Here is a 19,214-nt window from a genome sequence, read left to right as displayed (position 1 = left end):
CCATCTGGAAAATGTAATTTAAATTAACAAGAAAATTGTTTTGGTTTTAAATTGTGACGTTTAGTTTTTAAATAATTAAACTAAACGTCACAATGAAACATTTAGTGTGAGCAGGATTTTATCCTCAAGCATTAAAATAAACATTTGTTTTAATAAAACACAGATCAGATCAACGTGACGCACTTCCATATCAAGATACTGAAACGTGCTGCTAAGCATTCTGGGAAATAGTTCCCATTCCTGTCTTTTTCTTCTTTCAGATTTTTTAAGTACAAACCTAAAAACTCAGTTTATTCAACTCTCTGACAAAATGAATAAAAAGTTAACACAACTTATACTGCTGTAAATGTATCTTTCACAAACTCACATTTAGGTTCAAAATCTAAAACTGGCTAAATATGTTTGACTTAAAGAGTGAAGACAGTAGACACAACTCAATATGGCTCAAATGTTTTACAGTGGATTTAAAATATTAAGATGAATTAAAATCCCAGAGATACAAATGCTACACATGAACACAGATTAGTAATCCCTCAGTAAATATCCGCTTTAATAAAAAATTCAGGTGATGCCAAATATTGATTAGTTTACTTTATATTGATAACCTGTAATGATAATTTGTGAAAGTTTCCCTATTTTATAAAAAGAAAATCTATTGACACAGACTAAATGTACTGAAAACAACCATAAGTCCCTGAAGTAATTAAAATAAACAAGTAAAAACAGATTAAATCATATTTCCAGCAGAGATTAGATTCATTCTCATATTTGGCCACTAGGGGGCAGCAGTTTTATTAGCTGGACCGACTCTGAGCAGACGGACCTTTATGTCTGCAGGCAGCCCTCCTCCAACCAGTTTAACTTTAATCTGCAGAGGAAAACATGACATCTATGTTAGATAGAGTCATTTAAAATCTTAGAATTAAAAATGAGAAACAGGTCAAATGTTTAATTTAACTATCACAACACAATATTTTAATAAAATAAAGATTTATATAGAAGAGGAACTTAAAATCTAGCAGGTTTGCCTCATTTAAAAACTCCACAAATTATTAAATGTTGATAGTTTTTCTATTATTTTTGATTTTTTTGTGTGTGTTTTTCTCATTCTTCACAAACTTTAGTTTTATTTAGTGGAGTTTACTAAAATAAATTAGTTCTCGTGTAAAAGCCACTTAATGTTTGTGGTTCTGTTTACTTTGAAATTTAATTTAATTATTTTTTCCCATATTTAAGAGACTTTATTTTCTATCTTTTTTGGAAAGCAGTTAAAAAACTTAACTGAATCAAACTGCAAACTGGAACTGGAAAACAAGTTTGTATTGCAATCAGGGATCAAAAATCGCCCCGGCGCCACACTTTGGACACCCCTGTTTTATTTATTTATTTATTTATTTATTTATTTATTTATTTATTTATTTATTTATTTCAAACAGACAAAAAAAGTGGGGGGAAATAATAGTAAAACTAATTATTATTCTGATTGACATGTAATTTTATATAATTTGTTTAAAAAGGAGCAGGTAGAAGATCTCATGACTTCCTGTCCGTCTGACATTCATCAACCTACACACATTTAAATTTCCTCTCACCAAATAAACTCTTATATTATTCCCCACATTGATTGATATTTAAATCTCACATTCTCATCCTTAAATGTACAATAATTTACACATTTTTAATATCAAAAATAGGCCCATCCTACACACCATATTTCCTTTCTGAACAGTTTTTTAAGATGATTTATATTTGTAGGAAGAAGAATTAGGTGGAAATTGATTGTTTCTTACTTTAAATATTAATTTGGGTTATAAAATGACATTTGGAATAATTTAGTTTGGTTTAAACTCAGGTTGTGATGGTTTGTGTTAAAGTCCAGGACTTCACTGACCGCCTTCTCGATTTCATTCTTGTCTTTCAGTGGCAGCGTAGTCGAGATCTTCAGCYTCAGAACCGTAAGACGAGCTGGAAGAACAAGAGATCAACATGGTATAAAGAACTACTTCCTGTTACTTTCACTCCTGCTTCCATCCTACTTACATGTTTTAGGAGGAGGACTTGGATCTGGTGATGAGAAAACAACAGAAATAATAAGTTTACGACAGAAAATTTTAAAAATTAAGAATAAACCCATGAACTGACTCACCATCTCCAACCGTCACAATAACGCACCGAAGCTCAGACTGGTAGACTGAACTATAGACATTGTGGAGATAATTCAGTGCAAGAAAATTAACATTTAACATGTCAAATACAGAGCTGAGCAATAACTACATTTACGCACTTAAGCAAAAATAATTTTAGGAGTATTTTTACCACGTTGTGCTTTTTACTTTGAAGTATCTCTGGTGAACTTTAAACAAAATTCACCAGACAGAGACCTGCAGTTTTTATTAAAGTTTCATAAAATTATTATTGAAAGAAACTAATTTGTAAAATTTTCTTTTGCCTGATTTTGTTACTTATTTGAATTATTGTCATTTTGGTCCTTAGAATATCAAAATTTCAATGGAATATTTTGGTCTGTATGATGATGTAATTATTAAATTATTGATAATTTGATCAGATACTCGAGTAGAATTTTTACCAAACACTTTTTTTACTCTTACTTGAGTAAAACTTTTGGGTATTTTATCAACTTCTGGTTAAATATCAAATAAATACAACTGTAATGTAATAAAAAAATGTTTAAACAGGAAAAACTTTCATTTTCTATGTAAATTAAGTCGTTTGTTCCTGCAGTGAAGAAGGACAGCGCCACCAAGTGGTGACCCTGTGTATAAGAATACAAATACAATAAAAAATATGTGTATCTTTTTATTTTTTTCTGGAATATTTTTAAGTAAAAATATTCCAGAATATTTTTACTTAATATTCTGGAATATTAAGTAAAAATATTCCAGAATAATATTTTTACTTAATAAAATATTATTCTGGAATAATAATACTCAAAATGTCTTTGAGTCAGTAAAGACTCAAAGACATTTTGAGTCTTTACTGGAAGACTCAAAATGAGTGAATGATTCCCAGTTTGTATTTATCTAACAGTGGGTAATGCCATGACCTCTGACCTTTATATATTTTATACTTTATGGTACAATAAAGACACAAGTGTGACCTCATACCATTTTTATTACCAAGACAATCATTACCATAAATTTGTCAGAAAAATGGACATCAAGAAAAAAATGGAAATTATGTTTATTTTACTCAAACATAAATGTATAAAAAGTTAAATCAGAGAACTGAGCATTTAAAGCAGTTTTTGTTTTTCCAGAGCTGCATATCATAGAAAATTTTTTTGAGTTAACTTTTTTTTTTTTGGCTCTAGTCGACTTTTTTATTTTGATAGTTAATTGACAGGAAAGTGGGTATTGAGAGAAGGTGAAGACATGCGGCAAAGGTCGCCAAGCCGGGAATCGAACCGGCGACGGCCGCGTCGAGGACTAAGGCCTCCATGTGTGGGTTGTGCTTAACCACTGCGCCACCACAGCACACTTATAAAATCTGATAATGTTGGACTGTTCAGACGTTTTTCACAAACTTTCAGATTTATCACTATGAATGTACAAATACTGGCCTTGCTTGGACAATGAAACAGATGGGGTGGCTCTGTCCACCTTCACTGGCAGATGGCGTCCACTTCAGGGTGAAGTTCCCCGATCCTGATGAACCCTTGACCACGTTGTACGGCCCGCTGTACAGGACTCCATCGATCCTTTATTGATTATAAGAACAGGTTCACTATGTGCTGTTTACACTGCAAAAACACAAAATCTTACCAAGTGTTTTTAGTCTAGTGCATGTATCTTATTACACTTTAAATTAATTTACCATCAAGAAATAGGAGCTTTTTTAAGGAAAAAATTCCTTAATATTCTTTATATTATAACAAGACAATTTCCCCACCTTGGACACCCCTGGCATAGTGTGTCATGAATGCTCAGGCTATTTAATAAAGGATTTCCTGTTACGGTGAGTAGTTAGCAGATTTAGCAGTGAGTACATGAGGATGATTGACAGCCCAACGCCCCTCCTCCTGGCTCTGATTGGTTGTTTCTGGTCGTTAGCGGTGCATAACAGTTACAAACTGCAGCTTTAAGCCAAATGTTACCAAACACAACCTGATTTAAATAAAGCAACTGCCCTATTTATCATACTTGGTTTTGTTTCCACTGTATTGTTCATGTGTTTTCCGGTTCCTTACCTGGACTGATTTGCCTCTGCTCTGATTTTGATCTCCAGAGTCTGATTGACGGGGCTGTAGAACCGAGCTCCATGTTCTGGGGTTGGAAACACAAATTTGGGCAGATAAACGCCGTCTGTGCAGGACAAAGCATTACCATCCACTGGAACACAGCAAGACAGAAACAGCATCAGTTCTATTAATGCACATCTGTTCGTGTGCAAATCATGTCTATGGCATAAATTATCCTACAGAAACGAGTTTAGAAGATGAATCTTAATGTGATAGTAATGTATTACATCACATTACATCAGCACATTATTACAATTACTTATTCCAGTAATAACAAGTGAAACTCCTGTTTTAACTAAATTTGTTACACAACATGTTTAAAATGTTTGTCTCTTACTGTGATGTTTAAAACTGATAAAAAATAAATCAGAATAAAATAAGGAATTTTAATGCAGGATGGATAAACGGACGGATGGACGGACGGACGGATGGACGGATGGACGGACGGACGGATGGATGGACAGATGGACGGACGGACGGACAGATGGACGGACGGTTAATCCAACATTTACTTTATCTTTGTTCATTTTAAACTTTAATTTTTAAAATTCCCAGCTGAGCTGCTGAACACAACCAGCACAACTAAACACCTGAAATTATTCCCTGTAATTTTGCTCCTTGTAGTTGTTACTATGGTAACCAGGTGATCAGTTGATCGTACCTAGAAAAGCAAACTGGATAGGAATCATGCTGATTGGAGTGTTGGTAGTTTTCACTTCCTTTGACCCGTTGGTGTGAGTCAGACTGATGGATTGTCGGGGAAAATCCTCCATCACCATCTGGACGGCGTACCAACCTTCATTACTTCTGGAAGTTGCTCTGAATGACAGGGTGCAGGTCTGCAAAAACACAGACAGATTAAAATAATCTGAAGAGAAGCTGCCAGATTAGCACACTGTCTTTCAATAAATCTTAGTACTCTAAGCTTTGGTGCAGAGTAACTAAAGATAAAAATGCTAAAAACACAGACGTAGTTCAAAGTTTAGTTTGGATTTTTGAAGAGGTTCTGTGACGTTACCATCAGTAATCGGTGGTAGAAAGAAATCACATCATCGAGGGTTTTTGGAAATGGAAGTTCATCCTCACATATAGAGAGAAGTAAACTTATCATATAACTATGAGACTTTATTTAAACAAAACCTTTTCATTGATCCACTTGTTTTCTGCCATTGTAATGTTAATTTTTTGTTAAGTGTTGATCATGTAGCATTTTGAACTGATTGTGTTGTAGGAATAAATCTCCATGTTACTCACAGGTGAGAGGCTGAGGACAGAGGGAGGCCTGCAGGGCGTCTCACACTCTGACGAGGAAAAGCTGGCATATCTGCATTTAACCTCGTCTCCATCGGGGTCAAAGGCCAACAGGCTAATATTTCTCTGACAGTTTGAAGGAACTCTGAGGGGGAAAAGATGCCTCCATTACTGTGGAACATGGCTGTGTTCATTTCTTGTCACATTGTTGATGTTTTCCTCTTTAATCTTAGACTTTTTAAAATTCCTCATTGGCTCCTATATGCTGGCGCATTTTGCCTCCTTTGCTCATATAGTTATTAATTGCTAGAGTAAAAATATATTTAGAAAGTAAATGTTTGGATTGTTGAACTGCTGTCCAGCTGTAAGAATTGATAATGAGTTACAACAATATTTAATTTCCCTCTGGGATCAATAAAGTATTTTGAATTTAAATTTGACGGATTAATTAAAAATTAAAAGTTCTTTACTGAAACTTCAGCTCACAATTGTTTCACAGTTAATGCCACAAGTCTTGCAAGATCATAAGAAAACTTAAAATTCAAGCAATTTTAAAAAACGCTACTCGAATTAAAAACATTTGATTTTAATCCTTATAACACACGAAATGTCCAACCTGCTGCCAACAGATAAACTCATCTGAATAAGGATCTCACTAATTATATCCAAGTGTATTATTATCTTTTCATGTAACTCATCGCTTGTGATCCAGATGGCAGCAGAATCACCTCAGAGCTGGAAAGATGGTGGTTTGTGGTGATGAGTTGGGTCTGTTGGTGTCGGACCGGGTCCTCAGTTCAACACCAATCACTGCTCTCCAGTATCCAATATTATTAATATTATATAACCAGGTTGAACCGGCAAACCTGGATTGGACATGCAGAATGGAGACAGAAACTTCTCTTATAATTTCAAATCTGTCTCAATAGATAATTGAATTATCCAGTCAATGATGAAACATGCGATAGAGACAATTTGTAATGTTATAATTTACAAAAAAATGTTTGGTTTTGTTGAGCAAATAAAGCTTCTGACTCTTTAATCTCTCCTCATACTGAAGATTTAAACAAATATTATGATTAAAGCGAATATCAAATATTGGATTAAACATTGTAAACGTGGACTCACGCAAGCCGAAATGGAGAGTTGGTGGGAAGCCGTCGAGTTGTGATTTTTTCACTCTGACACCAAGAACCAGAGACTTCCTCAATCTTGGTATTTGAAAGAATTAAACTTTCACTACCACAGTTTCCAAATGTGCAGTCAAATGAATCATCTTGGCAAGAGACGAAGTTAAACTTAGCGCGAAGGATCACCTGTTGGTTTTTAAGAAGTGAGATCAAGTTTTAAGACACTTAAAAATGGAGGAATGTATAAATAATCTACTTACAGAGATGGATCCATCTGAGTTGGTTTCCATTGGGTAGTAAGTCACCATAGTACCACGAAAATGGGTGGATTGAGAATCACTGACCAGCAGCAGCAGCAGCAGCACAGAGAGCAACATGTTGTCTGACCACAGGAGAACTGAGCTGCTGGAGGGTTTTCACTCCCACAGGAACAGCCTCTCCTCTCATCCTCCTCCCCTCCGTTTCTACTGACATCCTGGACGTTCAACACTCTGATGGTGGAGTTTTAACATGAATGTGAACCAAATATTCACATTTAACGTGATTAACATGCAAGGAAAAACAGAGTTAAAGAAACTGTTATTGAATAATCAAGAAATGCAGGAAGTTAAACTGAAGTCAGTTTGCAAATTTCCATTTAACTCTGAACTTCCTCTTTAAAAACATCAATGAGGCCTTATTCTTTATTCTAATGGCTCCATTTAATCTTCACGCTTTCCGCTTGGGTCCAGATCATTTAACTCACTGTTTTAACTTCATCATTGATTCCAGCAGCTGTTGAATTTTTTTGTTTGTTTTGTTTTGGTCTGAGTTTTTTTTTTGTATTATAACTCTAACTGTAACATCGAGCAGGAAAAAAAAATTTCCTGGCCATGCAGGTTGAAAATATGAATAATATTTGAATATTTATGACATGATATGAAAGAAGAGGTCTTTGTATTGCTGAGTCTGGTTATTTTCTGTTTATGTTTGAGAAATTCATCCAGCTTTAAATTACTTGTTTCTATCTATTGTACAAGTTTAAATAACCATGCGATACATTTTTACATAAAACTGAAAGGTAAACGAAAATACATTTTTAAATAAACCTATAAATTCATCAGTTTGTTTATATTTTTTCAAACACTGAAATTAATCGAGTTAGTTACCTGAACACAGGTAAATGATAATTAGATAACCGTTTTCCTCCAACAGCACCTGAGTTCTGACATTTTAGTAACTTTAAAGTTAAATATATTTGCTCTACATTTACATCTGAGTTATCAGGTATTATGCAAATATGTGGATGTGAGTTTTATCACACATGAAGCCGTTTCACAGGAAACCATAAAAAACCACAAACACCTTCTTGTGTTTGCCAGTGACTATTTATGATGCATTTATTTTTGTCCCATTCAAAGTTTGCCTCTGCTCTGATGTTTATTTGCATCGTTGTTAGGAACAGCAAGCTGTTTATTATTCACTGCCATCTGTAGCCATGCTAACTAGCTTAGCATTACTAGCTGACTCCGTTAACAGGAAGAAGCAGAGAGCAATGGAGGGAAGAGGTGGAGCGGCGCGCACACAAGCTTGATTGACAGCATCAAGACCCGCCTCCGTGCTCTGATTGGTTGTTTCTCGTTAGCACCCGGAGAAAACGCAGGAGCTCGATTTTTTTCACAACTTACTTGTCTCATATTATACTTTAACGGGATGGTGACAGTTTCAACAAATAAGCAAAAGAAAAAATAAGTATAAAGGTTAAATACTGCACATTTGATTATATTAATCATTCTGATTATTTACATGTGGTTATGAAAACAAGTAGAGGAAATTATTTCTCAAGTCAGTGGTACTTCAAAGTAATGTTACCCAGGTAAAAATGAATAGTGCGGTGTAGTAAAAAATACTCATATAAGTACATTTTGTCCAAGTTACTGAAGTGAAGGTAACTGTGCAAAAGTGATTAGTTGCTACCCGCCTCTGTCTCTCCTTTAGTGTTTGAGAAACTATCATAAACTTTAAGGGAAATAAAACAGGATAAACAAACAGGTTCATGTATTTGCAGTATTAATATAAACATTTAAAAAGTATTTTTGCTCCATTGAAATGTTTCTGGAAGGTCAAAGTGGTGAATGATGACGTCTTGTCACAAGTTACAACTGTAAGGAGCCACATAAGCCATTTTTAGGTTTACTGCCACCTGCTGGCAAACCTGTGAAAGTGCATAACAGATAACATATTTCCATTTTCTTTATTTTTTTCTTGTTAAAAAGAAAAACAAACAAATAAAGAAGGAAAATCTAAACTAATGATGCTGTACAGAAAGCAGATAAAACTGTCGGTTTAGTGGTTCTGTAATCAAATCACAAAGAGTCAAAGGTTGAAATAATTTTACAAAAACTGCAGAGAAATTCAGTAAAAATTATCAAAGTAAATGCCAAATGAAGTCAAGTTAACTGTGTTCTTGGTGAAGAGAATTATGCACTGAAGGCAACACATGTTTTTATCATGCCTTAAATTTATTCTAAATTAGACAAAAATGTTAAATTCAACAAATATCACATCTACGGCTAAGAAAATAATAAATAAAATCAAGATGAAATTATATAGATTCGTAATGTTATCACTTTATTCTCGCAACACTATAACTTTGTCATACATTTGCTTTTTTTATCCTCGTAATTTTATGTCATAATTTTGCTTTATTGTTTTTATTAACATGGTTCTCACACTCCTTTGTACAAAATGAAAACACATGTAAACATTTCTAAAAACAAGTTCAGCAAAAAGCCTAATTATATTTCCTACAGGTATTAAAAAATGAGAAGCACTTTCTACCTTTAAACACAATAAACGACATAAAATGTTTCTTTACAAAGACCCAAGAACCTGACATTAAGAAATGACTTTAAAATGTGAGAACATTTGAGGGGAAAAAATCAACAGCAGATTGTGAAAGTCGATGAAAAGATGTACGATTCTCATAGATTACAGTTAAAATATATTAAACTGTAAATGTATTGTTTGAAGCCGCTGAAGTTAAAGCTTAACGTCAATAACAGGTTGTGACATCATGTCCAGATAAAGTGGCTCCGTGTCCAGCGCGTTTCCATAAAAATGGCTCATTCTCAAAGCTGGCCACCAGGGGGCGCCTACTGTGCTGTTACCACTGGCCCGTCGCTCAGCAGGCGCACAGTTATGAATGGCGGAAAGCCGCGGTTCGTTTTCAGTTCTTCTTTAATCTGGAAAAGGAAATTAAGTTTTTAGTTAGGGTGCAATCATAACTGGACCAAAAATAAAATATGTCAAGAATCTGGGTTAATCCACTGGATAAGAGTACAAAACAGTGGAGTGGATTTAAAATAAACAAATACATTTTAATTAATCTGCTTCTTATTGACATTATTTTCAACATAAATACTGACTGAATTTTGGATGGCATCTTTATTGTCCTTTATTGAGAGCGTGGTAGAGATCTTCATCCTTAGAACATGAATATAAATCGGTGATTCTGTGAATAAAACAGCAGAAACACAATCAGGTCACAAAACGATGAATAAATAAATGTAAACAAGAGGAAAATTAGAAAATTAGACTTACTTGTAACATTCACAACAACACATCGAAGTGCAGACTGATAAACAGCAGTGCTGACACTGTGGAGGTAGATTTTTAAACAATTACTTTTTTCAAATATTTAGTTTTGAACCAAACATTTAGTTTGAAAACTAAACAGTAAGTTCATCATCCCGTCCATATGGCATCATCTACATGATTATCCCTAGTGGGGTCACAAGGGGTGCTGGTGCCGATTTCCAGCGGTATAAATATCAAGTCTGCAAACTAAATATTTAGCTTCATAGCTAAATATTACCTAGAAAATTAAATATTTAATTTAGCTATGAATATTTAATTTGAAAGCTAAATATATATTTTGTAAACTAAATATTTAGCTTATGAATTAAACATTTTTGTTTGAATCTGATGAAAACCCAGTTTTTTCTGTTTGACAAACCAAATATACCACAATATCGCTGTTAATTATTTACTGTGCAACTTTAAAAACAGCCCCTCATAGAAATAATACACAAATAAACTTAACTTGACATTAAGCAAAAATCCTCTTCAAAAGCCTGCACAGCTACAATTTTCAGTGTGAAATTATGTTTTATGCTTCTGCAGTAAATCACATTTTTATCCATCATTACCAGCAGTGAACACAGCAGTTCTTTGACGCTTTTAGTATATTTCAGTATTTCATCTGTACATTTTATAGAGTATTTTCCAGACTATAGAGCGCACCTTACTATAAGCCGCACCCACAAAGTAAAAAAAAACAAGAAACACTGGAAATGTACATATATAAGCCGCTGGTATCTCCGCCGCTCTCGGTTTTCCACAAAGACGCAGCAGAGGACTGTGTCCTTAATTAATCTGCTATTAAGGACGCAGCCCTCCGTCTCCAACGCCGAACCATAGACTCGTTCACGCTGAGCTTTCATGCAGCGGATATCGATCTGTACTGCCAGATAGATAGTCATCAACGTAAAAGCTGCATCATATAAATTTGAAAACATTTCTCCGTCATACCTGCTGCTAGCATACGGAAGAGTAGGGCCACTGGAAAATAAAAATCTGACTTTAATCTTTGAGATTAAAGTCAGATTTGTTTTTTTCCAGTGGCCCTAATCCTCTTCCGTATTAGCATGTGTTTGTTCAAACTGAAAATCAGCACTTTCTTCTTTGACTTCCAATTTTGACCTTCAATGATTCACTTCCTGCTAAAGAGCCCCCTGGTGGTTAAAGAAAAATCCACAGAAAAGCCACACCAGGCTATAAGCCGCATGGTTCAAAGCTTAGGAAAAAAGTAGCGGCTTATAGTCCGAACATTGGTGATATAAAATACTGACTTTGCCTGGACAACAAAGCAGATGGGGTGGCTCTGTCCTTCATCGCTTGCAGATGGTTTCCATGTCAGAGTGAAACTTCCTGATCCTGATGAAGTCTTGACCACGTTGTTCGGCCCGCTGAACAGCAGCTCAGTGATCCTTTATCAATTATAAAATATACAGAAGTGTTTCAAATGGTACCTACAAATAGACCAGCTGTTTCTTGAACATTTTAATGTTTTTTTATCTATATTTTCATTGAAAAAGTGAAGCAGTTCCATTAGACTGTCCTTACATTCAAGAAAACTAAGACTATCCGAACAGAAATTGTTTTTTTAAAGTTTATTTCACATGATGTCTATAAATCTTTTCCCCGGGACAAAAGATTCGGTCCAATTCCAGCTTGAGTCAAATGTAACCAAACACAACCTGATTCAAATAAAGGAACTTATGCATGCACCACCTTTTGTTTTCTTTCTACTGAATATATTTTCCATGTGTTTTGCATCTCCTTACACAGAATTAGTCGCCTCTGCTTGTACGCTTATCCCCACGGACTGATTGGAAAAAATGGGAAGCTGAGCTCCGTGTTCTGGAGTTGGACTCACAAATCTCGGCCGATAATATCCTTCTGTGCAGGAAGATACTGCGGGATCCACTGGAAAACATCAGCAGAGAAACGACGTCTGAAAATGTAAATGCTATTCTGTTTAGAAGCTGAAACTAAAACTGAGCACACTGGAATTACAGAAATAAATTCACTTAACGAAAGCACGGCAATTACAGAAAAGCTCACGTTTTTGACTTTTAAAAGAAAAAAACTGCAGTGGAAATCTAATCTAATCACACAAGTCATGTGATCAACAACAGGAAACGACGAACAAGACGACAGGAAGTGGTAAACTAACTTATTTACGTGTGATTTTAATTGCGTTTCTTATTTACTGGAAATATCGCATCTGCAAATTCCTGGCAGTTTTCCAACATTAGTGGAATATTGAAAAAGTTTTCCAGACATTTGTAACGGAAACGCAGCTTGTGATTGGTGGATGTTGAAGCTCCAACTCCAATCAGTCAATCAATCAGTTTTGTTTTCTTTAGCTTTAGGACATAATTAACACCTAAAAACCTAACATAAATCAATCTAATGTCCATTTTGCTCTTCATGGTTGTTACTATGGTAACCAGGTGATCAGATGACTGTACCTTGAAAGGGGAACTGGATCGGTATGTTGCTGATGGCATCGCTGGTAGTTTTTACGACCTGTGACCCGTTGTACTGAGTCAGAGTGATGGATTGTCGGGGAAAATCCTCCATCACCATCTGGACGACGTACCAGCCTTCATTACTGCTGGACGTTGCCTTGAATGACAGGATGCAGGTCTGCAAAAAAACAGAAGAACCACAACGTTAAACCAAGGTGTCAGATTAGTAACTTGGATTATGCATTCAAATAACTCAAACTGATTTCTCATTAGACATTTTTGTCTTTTATTTTTACTCAGAGTTAGCTGTTAACATAAGCATTGTATCCCACTGATATCTACAATTTAGCGACTAAATAGTTATCTTCTATTTTCGCAATTTACCGTATATTATAAGAGTTAGTTGCCAGGAAATACCTAATTTTAAAATCTGCCACAATTTCAACAGGTTGGAAATTGAGTGAAACTGAAACCACTTTCATGTCCTGTTTATGTCTTTTAATTAGAACTACATCCATAAGAAAATGGAAAAGTGTGGTGTTTTATTAGAGTCTCTTTTACTGTTCCAGTAATGCCGGAATTAATCGTAAATAATAAAGACTTTGCGGTATTCTGATGTAGTATTTGTTAGTTGTGTTACCACCCCCACGCCACTAGAGGCAGTAGCAGACCCAAGAAGACGCAGTTAAGGACCAGATTTAGAAGTACACAGAAAACCACAGAACTCTGAGCTGCGCTGAAGTAAATAAAAGAGAAAAGTTCAAGTACATCCTGAGAGATGAACTCCTTACTAAAGATGAAGATATATCCCCGATTTCAAAAGACAATAAATAAAAACGAGAGACCGCGGATGATATAGGAAACAGCGCCCCCTTCATTTTCGGAGTGCAATGGTCCCATTTCCAAAGATATGAGACTGGCAGTGGCCCCGTCTCTTTCTGTTTGCTGCAGCGAGGTGTACTTGGAAAAAAGTGTTTCCATTCAGCGTATTTTTTTCCATAATTCCAATTTGCGCAATTTTAAAATCAATCTCAAGAAGGGATAGAGGAGATGTTTAGGATATGTGTGCTAACTGGGAAGTCTGCCCTCAAGATAAAATAACCAAACAGGAAATCCATTGTTAGAAAAACGGATTTTTCTAACATGAAATTAGCTCTTGTTACTTACAGAAGTGAGGCTGAGGACAGGTGGAGGTGTGCAGGGCGACGCACATTCTGCTAAAGAAAGGCTAGAATATCTGCACTGAACCTGGTCTCCGTCGGGGTCAAAGGCCAACAGGGGAATATTTACTGCACAGTTTGATGGAACCCTGATGGAACAAAAACATAAAGACATTAATCAATGTAAACATGTCTGCTTTTATTTGCTGTCATCATATCAAAGTAATGATGAAGATCTGATGCAGTCCGTCCATTTTTTAATTCTCTGATCAAACAGAACCCACTGTAAACTATAAACAGAAAAAATACAAAAACAAAATAAATTAATTCTTTTTGTCAAATAAAGTTAGCGCAAAACATTATCATTGGAGATTTAAATATCTTTTCAGGTAGAGTAGAAAAACTACATTACAAAAATAAAGTTAGCTTCAGATTCCCTCTCAGCAAGCCAGAATCAATACTTATACCAACTTAGTTTCAATATTATCAATATTTGGATCAATCCAATCACTCCTATTGCAGATTGAATTGTAAACAGCCACAAAAAAGAAAAAACATATTAAATTAACTTTACTCTGATAAGTCTAAATTGTCGCTCTTTTAATTGGCGTAAGGAGGTTCTGGGTTCAAATCCCTAAAACCTTAACACACTTATTTCACAAGTATGTTTTAATTCTAGACATATTTTAAAGGATTTAACTCAAATATGTTCAAGTTAAATCCATTAAGTCCTCCTAAAAAAATGTTCTAAAACTTAAACAATTTGTGTTTTGTAAGAAAACAAGAAAACGTTAACTTTGCTTTTTGTAACATTTTTTGTCACGTCACAAATTCCTCTGACAAATTAACACAAATAAGTAAAAGAATTACAGCTGAATTTATTATTTTTCATTTATTGAAATGAGTAGAGCATTTCAGATTTCAACTAATGATAAGTAATTACACAGCTTCTCATAATTTGCTACTATTTAGAAGAAGAACTGATTTAGAAACCAGCAGAATGACCTCAGTGCGGGAATCACGGTGGTTTGTGGTGATGAGTTTGGTTTGTTGGTGTCGGATCGCTGCCTCAGCTCAACGTCGGCCACTGCTCTCCAGTCTACAATCCCATTTAAATTAGTAAACCAATTGGTGCTGGACAACCTGTAACCAAAGTTCATTATTGGTTTTAACAGAACATTTGTTCAACTTTATCTCTGGGTCAATAAAGATTTGGTATTTAGTTGAGCTAATAAAGCTTCTGAGTTTCTAATCTCTCTTCATATTGATGATTTAAACCAGGGGGTGAAAACTTTTGCCAAGTGGGCCAAAGTTGTAGGCTCCAAAAATCAAAAGTATCTTGATATTTATTGTAGATCCAAAACTTGACAGCGGTTTTTATGACGGTTTACCAGGGCCGTTGTAGGCTGAATAAAATTAGTGTATTTTCACCAAAAACTCATTAATTTTGTGTTTAATCTCAGAAAAATTCTAGAAAAATTTTCAGAACAACATTTTTAATTTGAAATTCAGACATAACCAAGTATTTTGTAAAACAAAAACGTCTGATATTAATCAAAAAATTATTTTTTTTAGAAAATTTTAACATCGAGTGTTTTGCATAAAGTTTCTATTCACTACTTTAATTTTGCACGTTTTCTGTATTAAAAGAAATACATTTAGTTTTCGGTTTCTTTTGGGTTTGACTGAATACATTTATTCTCAGTAATAAGAACAGAATCTGGATCAATTTGTTTCAAAATGCCTGCTATATTTAGCCAAGTGTAAGAAAGAGAAAAAGCTGATTTGGGTGCAGTAAAGTCGTATTTTCAGTCAAAGTCTCTGTATAAAGTTACCTTTTGTTTAACTTGGTTATAAACAGATGAAAACTTTGTGTTGTACTTTGTAAGAAAATCATGTTGGTAACCATTTTTACCCTGATTACAAATAAAAAATCTCCATCTGGCCAAATTTGCATAATTTTTGAATTGCAGCAGCACAAAATCAGTGCAATGGCCACAAATGGCCCCTGGACCTCATTTTGGACACCCCTGATCTAAACAGCTAAACAATAATTTAAACATTGTAAACGTGGACTCACACAAGCTGCAATGGAGAGTTGTTGGGAAGCCGCCGAGTTGTGATTTTTTCACTCTGACACCAAGAACCAGTGACTTGCTCAATCTTGGTATTTACAAGAATCGTACTTTCATTACCACAGTTTCCAGTACAAGCATAAGTACCATCACTGCAGGCCTGGTGGTTAAACTTAAAGCGAAGGATCACCTGTTGGTTTTTAAGAAGTGAGATTTAAAACACTTAAAAATGGAGGAATGTATAAATAATCTACTTACAGAGATGGATCCATCTGAGTTGGTTTCCATTGGATAGTAAGTCACCATAGTACCACGAAAATGAGTGGATTGAGCATCGCTGAGCAGCAGCAGCAGCAGCAGCACAGAGAGCAACATGTTGCAGCAACCTGACCACAGGAGAACTGAGCTGCTGGAGGGTTTTCACTCCCACAGGAACAGCCTCTCCTCTCATCCTCCTCCCCTCCGTTTCTACTGACATCCTGGACGTTCAACACTCTGAAGGTGGCGTTTTAACATGAATGTGAACCAAATATTCACATTTAATGTGATTAACATGTAAGAAAAATGGGGAGGACAAAAAGGTCTTATTTTTAAGCCTGTTAAATATTTGGGTTTTTTGTGATTTTTCTATCGGAGAAATTTGACAACTTTAAAATGACAAACGTTCATAATCATAACAATAACAATCTTTATTGTTCACAAATATGTGGAAATTTGCCTTTGGTTAAAAACACGATACATAATAAAAGAGGGATTTTCAATCCAGCAACAAACGTAAATTTATGTCTGAATAACAATTTAGTAACATTAATGTTTCTGGGATAAATACAAAAACCGACACAATCAGAATATTAATAACCATTACACAACATTTAGTGATCATGTTTTGGAAAATGTTACATTTATCTAAAGAAACAGATTAAACAAACATAAAATCTGACAAATACATTTAATTGACCAGGATGTATGTTATAACACACTTTGTTTGAATATTTAACTAACCAAATAAATGCAAACAAACAATGCAAATGTTGGACATTGTATGACGAGACAAAACCTGCAACATGTAGGAAAAACGAGAGTTAAAAATGAAACTTGAACAAAAGTATGTCAGATTCAGCAGCTTTTATTATTCCAGAGGCTTCAATAACGATGTGATAGATTTTTATATAAACTGCTGTGCACATTGAAAATAAAGGAACAATTAATCCAATTGGACAATTAAAAAAAAATAAAATAAACCCCCAATTGTATCTTTCACTCACTGTTTTCATTAAGACTGATTAAGTTTGGTAACTTTTTTGATTTCATACAAAAATCTCACATAAAACTTCCAGATAAGAATCAGAGAAAAGATTTTCTGACTGAAATGACAGATTTCACCCGTCAACCAGCAGCTGGGTGTTGATACGTCAGCAGCTTCAGAGCTTTGTGAAACCGTCATCACTGCTTTTACACCACGTCTGCATGTCGGAGGAGTCAAATGTTTCATGCAAATTTAAGTTTGGTTCCCGTCATTCATTTACACAACTCTGTGAAAAAGTGTTGACAAGAATATGGACTTTAACACAGGATGTTAGTATGAAGGTTTTCTCAGAAAACCTGCAAATTCCTCCATCAATTAACTTTGTTCTGTTTTGCTTCCATTTAATTCATTTTAAACGTGTTTTTATGCTCATCTATTCAAACTGATTTGCATCGGCTCGGATGTTGATTTGCATTGAGCTGCACTGAGGTCAGAGGCAAATCAAAACTGGCCTGAAATAAATATTAAATTATTCATCTTTTCTGGGTTTTTATTAACAAAAATATTTGGTAAGAAGTTTACTCAAGTAGAGTAATTTTTTAAATATTAAATTATTAGTAATTTAATATCTAAAATTACATCATTCGACAAAATATAGTCAAGTGGAAATGTTTGTATTTTAAAGACCAAAATGATATATAATGATGATTTATATGAGTAACAAAAAATAAAATCAAGCAAAAGAAAAAATTTTCCAAATTGGTTTCTTTCAATAAAAAACTTCAAAAGCTTCAACATAAACTGCAGGTGTGTGTCTGTCTGGTGAATTTTTAGTTAAAACATGTTTGTTTTTCATTCAGTGGGTAGAAAATCCAGAAATTTTACTCAAGCAAGAGTAGAAATACTTCATAATAATATTATTAAAGTAAAAATACTCCTAAAAGTAAATATTTTCAAAGACGTTACTCAAGCATATGTAATTACTACGGATGGGAATTAAGAACCACCAGATAAGGTCAAACTCCGGGCCTCAGCTTCCTTAAAGTTTGCTCTATATGATCATTTGTTGTTGTTTTTTTAACCAAATTGTGGTTGTGTAGACCAGACAGACTTTCTATGGAAATCACCCTCACAGCTGCTGATTTCCATGTTAGAGATGAGCTCTGCTGTCTTGAGTTTCCACAGGAAACATGGCAGGCGGCATGAAGGACGGAGTCGCTTGATCCCCTGCAATCTGTTCAAACAAATTAGGGCGTTTTCACACCCGATGGTCACGTTGACACAGTTGGATTTGAGACCGAAGTTGCAACATTTGTTGCATTTTCAGTTGGTTTGCAGGGCTGGGAGAACAACATGCAGCCAAAACGAGGCGTCAGGTCTCAGCTGCTGCAGGATTTCTTCCTGCTCTGCTGGACTCGTGCTTTTGAGTTACCAACAAACTGTGTCATGATCCACACGTCTGTTTTTTTTTTGGTCATTTCCAGGTTTAATATGCCATAGTCTGCTAACTCTCTGTTGCAGGGGCGGAGCTATAGGGGGATCTGGGGGGGGCGGCTGCCCCCCGAACCGGGCTGGATGGGGGCCTGGGTCTGGAGGTGCCAGGGAGGGAGGAATGGTTTCAAGTCGCTTAAATGTCTGATTATAGACGGAAAAAGTGTGCCCTCACCTGTTGAAAAAGGTGTATTTAATGTTAAAGTCAACAGTTTCAGTTTCGTTCTCTCCCACCCCCCTCAACAGTTTCCAGCAGCTGATGCACGTAAGGGGCCCGGTGATTTGTTAGGGGCCCGGTAATTGGTCCGCCACCCGGCCCGACGCCGACTTGTTCCGCTAGTGCTCTGTTGTTTATAATTGTCATTAGTTCAGTGGTTCTTAACCTGGGTTCGATCGAACCCCAGGGGTTCGGCAGAGCCTCTGCCAGGAGACACACTTGTGTAAAGTCGTGATGACGCCCCGCTTTGCCATCACTTGCTGCAGAGGATCACGTTACATTGCTTAGCCAATCAGAGGATCACGTTAC

General features: G+C 35.4%; 2 protein-coding genes across 2 annotated transcripts; both read right to left on the bottom strand.

The window, feature by feature from the left end:
* Positions 1–1,904: 1,904 nt before the first annotated feature.
* On the bottom strand, positions 1,905–7,016 carry LOC108167175 (uncharacterized). Its single transcript, XM_017310333.1, has 5 exons — positions 6,900–7,016; positions 4,920–5,097; positions 4,208–4,349; positions 3,581–3,718; positions 1,905–1,965 (listed from the first exon to the last, which is right to left on the bottom strand). The coding sequence occupies exons 1-5, from the start codon at positions 7,014–7,016 to the stop codon at positions 1,905–1,907; spliced, it is 636 nt and encodes a 211-aa protein (XP_017165822.1).
* A 2,240-nt stretch (positions 7,017–9,256) lies between these two features.
* Positions 9,257–16,388, bottom strand: LOC103480622 (integrin beta-like protein E). The gene is made up of 10 exons (XM_008435647.2): positions 16,210–16,388; positions 15,957–16,141; positions 14,882–15,019; positions 13,884–14,025; positions 12,717–12,894; positions 12,027–12,168; positions 11,532–11,669; positions 10,222–10,277; positions 10,047–10,132; positions 9,257–9,863 (listed from the first exon to the last, which is right to left on the bottom strand). Exons 1-10 carry the CDS (start codon positions 16,324–16,326, stop codon positions 9,774–9,776), a joined length of 1,272 nt encoding a protein of 423 aa, XP_008433869.2. The 5' UTR covers positions 16,327–16,388; the 3' UTR covers positions 9,257–9,773.
* Positions 16,389–19,214: the final 2,826 nt, after the last annotated feature.

This window comes from Poecilia reticulata, linkage group LG18, assembly GCF_000633615.1.
Source record: "Poecilia reticulata strain Guanapo linkage group LG18, Guppy_female_1.0+MT, whole genome shotgun sequence".
Lineage (NCBI taxonomy): Eukaryota > Metazoa > Chordata > Actinopteri > Cyprinodontiformes > Poeciliidae > Poecilia > Poecilia reticulata.
Note: the sequence above shows the minus strand (reverse complement) of the source record. Positions and strands in the feature narration are given on the sequence as shown.